This window comes from Rhincodon typus, chromosome 23 (assembly GCF_021869965.1).
Source record: "Rhincodon typus isolate 14 chromosome 23, sRhiTyp1.1, whole genome shotgun sequence".
Lineage (NCBI taxonomy): Eukaryota > Metazoa > Chordata > Chondrichthyes > Orectolobiformes > Rhincodontidae > Rhincodon > Rhincodon typus.
This window is the reverse complement of record NC_063354.1, coordinates 8,501,227-8,509,762: the sequence shown is the minus strand read 5'-3', so window position 1 is coordinate 8,509,762 and position 8,536 is coordinate 8,501,227. Positions and strand designations below refer to the sequence as shown.

The window sequence follows — 8,536 nt, the reverse complement described above, 5'->3', positions numbered from 1 at the left end:
ACCACAACCAAATTGCATCTGCAGCGTGATTCAGAGCTCCAATTAATTTACGTGCATTTTCAGCTCAGTGTTTTCGATAGTACAGTCACCGAATGCATGATTGAGTAAGGCATGAAACATAACATTGCCTTTTTCTATTTAAATGTGAATCTGCAAAAATTCCAATTCAAACATCAGCATTTCAGTCAAACCAGGTAGATAATTAACATCACTATATAACCTTTGAGAAACTGCTTTCAAATATTATTGGATTCTATCATTAATTTTTTATTGCTATTTTAAATCAAAGCAATGCACATTGAGTTAAATATTCTGGTTGGCTGTGTGGTCTGGATTTTTTGTTTTACCCTAATGAGGCGTAAGATGCTACAAGCTATTCAGTCATGAACTTATTTAGGAGTCATGAACCGGGGGCACAATTTTAAAAAGGAAGGTCGCCGTTTAAATAGGGAGAAGTGATTTTACTCAGAGGATTGTGAACCTTAGGAATGCCACAGAGAGTTGTGGAAGTTTGAGTGTGTATAAGGCCAAGGTTGATAGATTTCTGCCTCCCGGGGGTATGGGGATAGGAACAGGGGAAGGCAAAGGGCATTAATGGGTTCGATCATATTGAATGGTGGAGCATGTTGGATGGGCCAAATAACCTACTCCTGTTTAAGCTGTCTGTGTTGTCTGTGACTCTATTCATTTACTCACTGATTGTCTTTCACTTCTACTTCAGCCATTTGAATCAGAGAAGATGGCCTCTTCAAATTTCAATACGCACGTAAAGCAGGTTGCTCATGCTATGGGAACCACTCTAACAGACCACGATATATCCCTCATGCCCAGCGAACTGAGGGTCAGAGGTAAAATCTTCAATCACACTCTGTCTTGCTCTTAGATGTTGCTTGCTGATGATTACGAATTGAAACACTGCTCCAGTTTCTGTCTAACCACCTAGACGTGAAAGAAAAGCTGAACATATTCAGCTGAATAAAAACACAAATTTATATCTGGACCTTTATAGAAGAAATCCCTCCATCAGCTTTGAAAATAAATTGTGTTTGAAACCCTGAAACTGCACTTACCTAAAGCAGCCAGCAAGTGTCAGCCAAGCACTGAGCCAAAAGGAACTGCAAAAGCTCAGAGCAACATCAATAGAAATGGAAATAGCAGGAACTGCAGATGCTGGAGTCAGAGACAACACAATTGGAGCTGGTGGAGCACAGCAGCATCAGAAGAGCAGGAGAGCTGACGTTTCGGGTCGGGACCCCCTTTCAGAAAAATTTCATTTCAACTTGCCTGCTCCTTTGATGCTGCCTGGCCTGCTGTGTTCCTCCAGCATCAATAGAAATGATATATATTTTCATTTGTATAGCACCTTTCAAACTTCAGGTCATCCTAAAGTGAAGAAAAGTCATATCGGACTTGAAGCATTAACTCTGTTTCTTTCTCCACAGATGTCGCTAATTTCTCCAGCATTTTGTGTTTTTATTTCCGATTTCCAGCGTAGGTGGTATTTCATTTTTATTTAAGTGCCATTAATATTGTTGTAACTTAGGAAATGTGGCAGCCACTATGTGCACAGCAAGCTCCTACAAACACTGTGACAACACTGTGATAGTTTACTTTAAATGTAGTATAAACTGGTGGTTAGGTTACTTGGGATCTGGCACCTCTGACAATGCAGCACCCTGTTAGGATTGTACTGAAGTATCAGTCTAGATTACATGCTCAAGAACCAATAGTGAGATTAGAACCCACAACTTCTGATTCTGAGGCTGGAGCATGAGCCAAGCTAAATAGATTTAAAAGTGCCCCTCCACTTAAATTTATTTTCAGAAATGGTTTCAAGATACGTGGAAAGCATACTCTAGACTCAGTAATACATGTGCAGCAGAAGAAGGTTTTTAACTTGGTTTTCAACTAAAGTACAATTTAAGAAATAAAGAATTGAAATGATAGAATGTGTGATGTAACAATGCCAAAAAGAAGAAAGAGGTCTGTATTTCTGATGGATTTTTCATATCCTCAGGAAGTTTGAAAGCTCTTCACTTGCTTTTGAAATGTAATCATTGTTGTTTTGAAGATGAATAATCACAATTTCCCCACAGACCCTTATAAATAGCTGTGGGAAGAATGATGTTGGCATTAGTGGAGGGAATAAGCTGTGGCTGAGACACTGAAGATCTTGCTGGTTCTTCTCCTCTGTCCATCTAAGTCTGGCCTCCCACATTTCCCCAGTTTGAATCATTTGAGTTGTGCTACCAGCTGTATTGACCCGAGCTCTCAAATCCACCCCCTGAATCTCTCTGCTTCTGTTTCTTTCTTTAAAAATGAACTTTCAAACTTACATCTTTGATCAATCCCTTGAGTACATACTGGCATGGTTTTATATGGTTGGTATCTAATTTTGTTTTATATGTCAGCGCTATGAAGGACATTGATACACTTTACTACCTTAGTGACACTATAAATATAAGTTGTTCCTGTTGTCAGATAGTTCTGTACTGTGTTCTACATCTACCTGAACCAATAACATTACACACTTCTGCCTGATAACCACTAAATGGAACAGGCATCTGTTAATTTATCTGCATTGCATTCGTTGCAATTGTTGAATAATGATCCTCACCAAAGCTCCTTACAAATGGTATAAGGTCCATCTAACAGATTTGCTGCCACCATCTTCTTCCCTGTTTATTTAAAAGACATTTGGCCAGGTACAAGGATAGGAATGGTTTAGAGGGATATTGGTCTGTTTCCGTGCTGTGTAACTCTAACTCTATGACTCTATCTACAGGGTCTACTGTGTTAGAAGAAAACTATTTGGTATTCTCATAAGGAGAGTCTTAAACCAAATGTAATTTATTGCTTGATAGCAAGTTACGTTGAGATAATAGATATTGTTACTAAGTCTATGAGGAAGATTTCTATGTTAGTTCTTAATTCCTTCTTGGTTAACACTGTTCCCAACCCAAGTTGACATGACATCATCATAATGGATGGAGCTCATATACTGCAAATTTGAAACAAGCTCAGAAAATGCTGAGAAACTAGGTGGGTCTGGCAGCACCTGAGGAGAGAGAAACAGAATTAACATTTTGAGTCTGGTTATGACTTTTCTTTCGATGTGAAGGATCCTGTTAGGGCCACTCCTGTTTGGCACTGTGGTGCTAACCCTTCCCTCTTAGGCAATTGAGGGTAGGGTTTTGTGTCTTGTGTGGGGACCCCTAAAATCAGGTTCAAGTGGGAGGTCCCAACCAGACCATCTATATTGCGAGCAGTCACCTAATTGGCCAGCTTGACAACAGACTGTATACTCACCGTTCACTTCAGGATACTGTCTCAGAGCCAGAGGATTGTCAAGAGAATGAAGCCCACCGTTGCAGGTAAGGGGGAGTGAGGAGCAGGGGCACATCCATCTCAAGGTACCAGCTTTGTGCTTTTGAAATATTTGCATTAGAAGGCTGCTATCAGACCACCATTGTGTAGGGGAAGGCCATGCACAAGGGGCAGCCCCACCTGGGACCAGATAGGCAGGGAAGGCCCGAAAGCCTGCTTGGAGTGCCAGACACCCAGAAATGCCCAGTCACACTCTCTGATACTTGACCCTAATTGGCAGCACATCGCTTGAGATATTGTTGGCATGCTGACCACTGGCAGGAGAGTATACCCTCACCTGCCTCAGCCCTCACCCTCAAATGGGGCAAAAATTCCATCTGGATTGCAGATTACTGAATACAAGAGCCAAAATGATTAGTTGGTGCGGAGTAAATGGTGGTCAGGAACTTTATGAAGTGGTGGGATTTGATAATCGGAACAAGACCAATACAACCTGATTCAACCAGTTCAAAGGTCAACCAATGCTAGAGTGCTTGATTCTTGTTCATCATTTGAGCCTTCGCTTCCTTTGACCAGGTCCCTTTAATTACCACAAATTCTTCGAGTATATGGCCACCTTCAAGTCAACAGAGCAGTTTGATGAAACAATTCGGAAAGCGTTTGAAACACTGGATAAGGACAAAAGTGGCTACATTGAATGGAATGAAATAAGGTGAGTTTCCATTACTTGTGGTGTAACAGACTGGCAAACCTACAATGGTGAATGTTCGACTACGCATTTTATTTCTAAATCACTTCTTCAGTGCTGAGGGCTATCTCAGGATATCGGTCAGAGAGTGGGAGAAGAGGTAAAAACGGGGATGAAGAGAGCGATTGATAATTTTTTTTAAAATCCAGGTCAAAAAAGACAAAACTAATCTGTTGAAAGTAGAGGAGGATGGGAGGGAGGGAGAAGTTGATCCAGGAGTGAATTACTGATGCATGGAGCAGCTGTATATGTCAAAATACGGACCTGCATTTTTATAGCATCTTTAATGTGGAACAAAGCACCCTTGGCACATTGCAGGGATGTTGTCAAGTAATGTTTGACATGGAATGACATAAATAGATATTAAGACAGGTAATAGTAGGTTTTAAGAAACATCTTAAATGGGAGAGAATGGTTAAGTGGCAGAGGGGCTCAGGATGGGAATTCCAGACATTACGGTACAGGCAGCTAAAGGCATGGCCACAAGTGTTAGGGCAATTAACATTGGGATGCAAAAGAGGCTGGGGAAATGTCAATATCAGAAAAGTGGAAGGCACGCAGAGAGTCATATGTTTGAAGGAGTTCAATGAGGTTGAACAGGGAGAAGCGAAAGAGGGATGGAAAACCCCATTCACTGAGCCATGGTGAACCACTGCAACCGAAATGGGTGTATGAGCATTTTGACATGTGAGGATAAGGACCACAGTACAGTTTTTGAGTTAGGATTGATGACTTGGTACAGAGGATGATGGCCTGATTGATGAGGTAAGTGGCCAGTTGGTTCTGTGGTGGTGTAAAAACAGAGCTGCAGAGTGAGAAGTAGGACAGAGCTATTTTACTTTGAGAACCAAGCAGTACAATCAACCAACAGCTGTGGCTGGCAATTCCTCTAACCAATCTCACTGAAATCAACGTGAACAGCCTCCACAGAGAGCTGATGAAATTCAGTTTTGGTCATGACTATTGAAGTGATTGACCTGTAGTGAACACAGATCAGTGAGCATCCAGCAGGTTGGTTGTAATGTTCTCCCAAATGAATAGGAACCTGCTGTGATTACATCTGTGCTGTATGGCAAATTCCAAAATAAGATACATGCGTGTTTGCCTCAGTGTTATTTTTAATCTCATCACCGATTAATTGCACAGGAGGTGGAATGTAACATTGACTTTTTATTCAAGTTAGAGCCTACAGAAATTCTGATTCAAGTACAATAACTGTTGGCTAACAAGACACCTATTACAACAACTCCACCCCCTTGTGAGATTTGCTGGAGAAGGAGTTTTGCTGGAGAAGTTCCAGTTTTAAATTTGGGATTTTCATTTGTGAGTTTCATATTCCATGTGAGAAAGCAGATGTCAACACAGCATTTCAATGTAAGTGATTTGATTCCTTTATGATTACCCAGAGGTTGAATTCCTCCACTTTGGGCCCATATCATTTTCCAGAATTGTGAAAGCAATTCACTGCTCAATACCATACCAGGGGGGTGGAATAAGAGCTCAGTGGTTAGCACTGCTGCCTCACAGCGCCAGGGACTCAGGTTCGATTCCACCCTCGGGCAACTGTCTATGTAGAGTTTACACATTCTCCCCACGTCTGCGTGGGTTTCCTCCAGGTGCTCCGGTTTTTCCACCCGCAGTCCAAAGGTGTGCAGGGTAGGTGGATTGGCCATGCTAAATTGCCCATAGTGTTCAGTGATGTTTAGGTTAGGTGGGTTAGACCTGGGGAAATGCAGGGATAAGGGAATGAGTCTGGGTGGGATGCTCTTTGGAGGGGCAGTGTGGACTTTTTGTGCTGAATGTCCTGTTTCCACACTGTACGGATTCTATAATTCTAAAATAAAAAAATTCCACCTCTGTACTTTCCTCCATGTGGAAAATAGTAGTTCATACAATTCAGGAGGAAGACTCTTTCCTGAACATCTGACCCAGTCAATCACTCCCTTACAACAGTTACTCCTGCCTACAGGTTTTGGACCTAACCCCGTCCTTTATCCTTAACAATTAACTACCTCCTTCCTTAAATTTATTCACAGGAAATGAGTGTTGCAGTCAAAACCAGCATGCGCTGCCCATCTGTAATTGCACTTTAAAAGGGCAACTAAGGATGGGCAATAAATGCTGGCAAGCCAATGATGCCCACATCCCATAGGTAAATAAGGGAAAGGTGGTGGTGAACTGCCATCTTGAATCTCTGCCCTCTATGTGGTGTAGACACACACACACAACACACTCAGTCAGGGACAGACACACACACACAACACACTCAGAAGCATATGCACACATATGCACACAACACTCAAGACACACACATGCGCACGCACACAGACAAAATGCATAAACATAGAGACACACCCACATAGACATTCAGACACATCACACACACACACAGACACACACATAAAACACTCTCAGTGCTGCTAGTTTGAGTATGACTCCAGATTGGGTGTCAGTTCCACTTGGAGGGGTAATGTTTGGCCATCTGGGAATTTCTGGCCTTTGGGAATGGTTGCCCGATGGAATTCACTTGCTTTGAGACGTAGACAATTATCAACACATTGGCAAACTTATATTAAATGAAAGCAAAATACTGCAAATGCTGGAAATTGGAAACAATGACAGGGAACGCTGGAGAAACTCAGCAGGTCTGGCAGGTACTTTGAAACATAGAATATAGGAGCAGGAGTAGACCATATAATCCCTTGAGCCTGCTCCATCATTCATTATGATCATGACTGATCATTGAGCTCACACCCTACCCCATCTGATCAAGATAGGCAGGTTATTGGAGAGGATGCAGAGGGTTAGGTTCAACCAACATTTGGATAATCAAGGTCTGAGTAGGGATAGTCAGCGTTGATTTGTATGTGGGAAGTCATGTCTGACAAATCTTTTAGTGTGTTTCAAAGCGGTAACTAAGAAGATGGATGAGGGTAAGGGCAGTGGGATGTTGTCCATATGGACTTTAGGAAGGCCTTTGACAAGGTCCTGCATGGCAGGCTAGTTGTGAAGGTTAGGCTACATGGGATCCAGGGAGAGCTAACTAATTGGATTCAAAATTGGCTCGATGGTAGAAAGCAGAGGGTGATGGTTGAAGGTTGTTTCTCGGACTGGAGGCCTGTGACTTGTGTTGTGCCACAGGGGTCAGTGCTGGGATCTTTGTTGTTCGTTATTTTCATAAATGATCTGGATGTGAATGTACAAGGCATGATTAGTAAGCTTGCAGATGATACAAAATTAGGAGGTATCACTGAAAGTGAGGAAGGTTGTCAAAAATTACAAAGGGATCTTGATCAGCTGGGGAAGTGGGCTGAGGATTGGCGAATGCAATTCAATACAGATAATTGTGAGGTGTTGCACTTGGGAAAGTCAAACCAAGATGGAATTATACAGTAAACGGTAAGGTCCTGAGGAGTGTTGTGGATCAGAGGGACCGAGAAGTACAATTACATAGTTTGTTGAAAGCAGCATCACAAGTAGACAAGGTGGTAAAGGTATTTAGCATGCTGGCCTTTGTTGGTTGAGGCATTGAGTATCGGAGTTGGGAAGTTAAGTAACAGTTGTATAAGTCGTTGGTGAGGCTGCACTTGGGAGTATTGTGTACAGTTTTGGTCACCCTGTTATAGGAAAGACATAGTTAAACTGGAAAGAAGATTTACGAGGATGTTGCCAGGACTAATAGACTTGAGTTATAGGGAGAGGTTGGCCAGGATAGGACTTTATTCCTTCAAAAGTAGGAGAATGAGGGGTGACCTTTATTGAGATGTATAAAATCATGACGGACATAGATAGGATGAATGCATGTAGTCTTTTTCCCAGGGATGGGGAATTGAAAACTAGAGGGCATAGGTTTAAGGTGAGAGGGGAAAGGTTTAAGAAGGACTTGAGGGCAACTTCTTCACACAGAGAGTGGTGCGTATATGAAATGGGCTGCCAGAGAAAGTGACTGAGGCAGGTACAATAGCAACATTTAAAAAACATTTGCATCGGTACATGGATGGGAAGGGTTTAGAAGGATATAGACCAAATGCAGGCAATTGGAACTAGCTGAATGGGCACCATGGTGAGCATGGACCAGTTTGGGCCAAAGGGCCCCTTTCCATGCTGTATTACATTATAACTCTATATCCCTCAATCCTTTTAGACACAAGGTCTATGTCTACCTCCTTCTTGAAAACACATAATGTTTTGACCTTACCTATTTTCTGTGACAGTGAATTCCTCAGGCTCACCATTCTCTGGGTGAAAACATTCTCATCTCAGTCCTAAAAGGTATCCTTATATGTACTCTTATCCTTAAACTATGACCCCTGGTTCTGGACTCCCCCACCATCGAGAACACCCTACCTGTATCTATAAAAACCAAAAGAACTGCAGATGCTGTAAATCAGGAACAAAAACAAAGTTGCTGGAAAAGCTCAGCAGATCTGGCAGCATCTGTGAAGGAGAAAACAGAGTTAA

The 8,536-nt window shown here is 42.1% G+C and overlaps 1 protein-coding gene across 1 annotated transcript in view; it reads left to right on the top strand.

The window, feature by feature from the left end:
- Positions 1 to 739: 739 nt before the first annotated feature.
- Positions 740 to 8,536, top strand: part of LOC109939005 (parvalbumin-like EF-hand-containing protein) — a 23,196-nt gene continuing 15,399 nt past the window's right edge. The window contains exons 1-2 of the mRNA XM_020537288.2: positions 740 to 848; positions 3,904 to 4,039. Of these exons, the coding sequence (XP_020392877.1) occupies positions 740 to 848; positions 3,904 to 4,039 (245 nt within the window). The remainder of the gene's footprint in view (positions 849 to 3,903; positions 4,040 to 8,536) is intronic.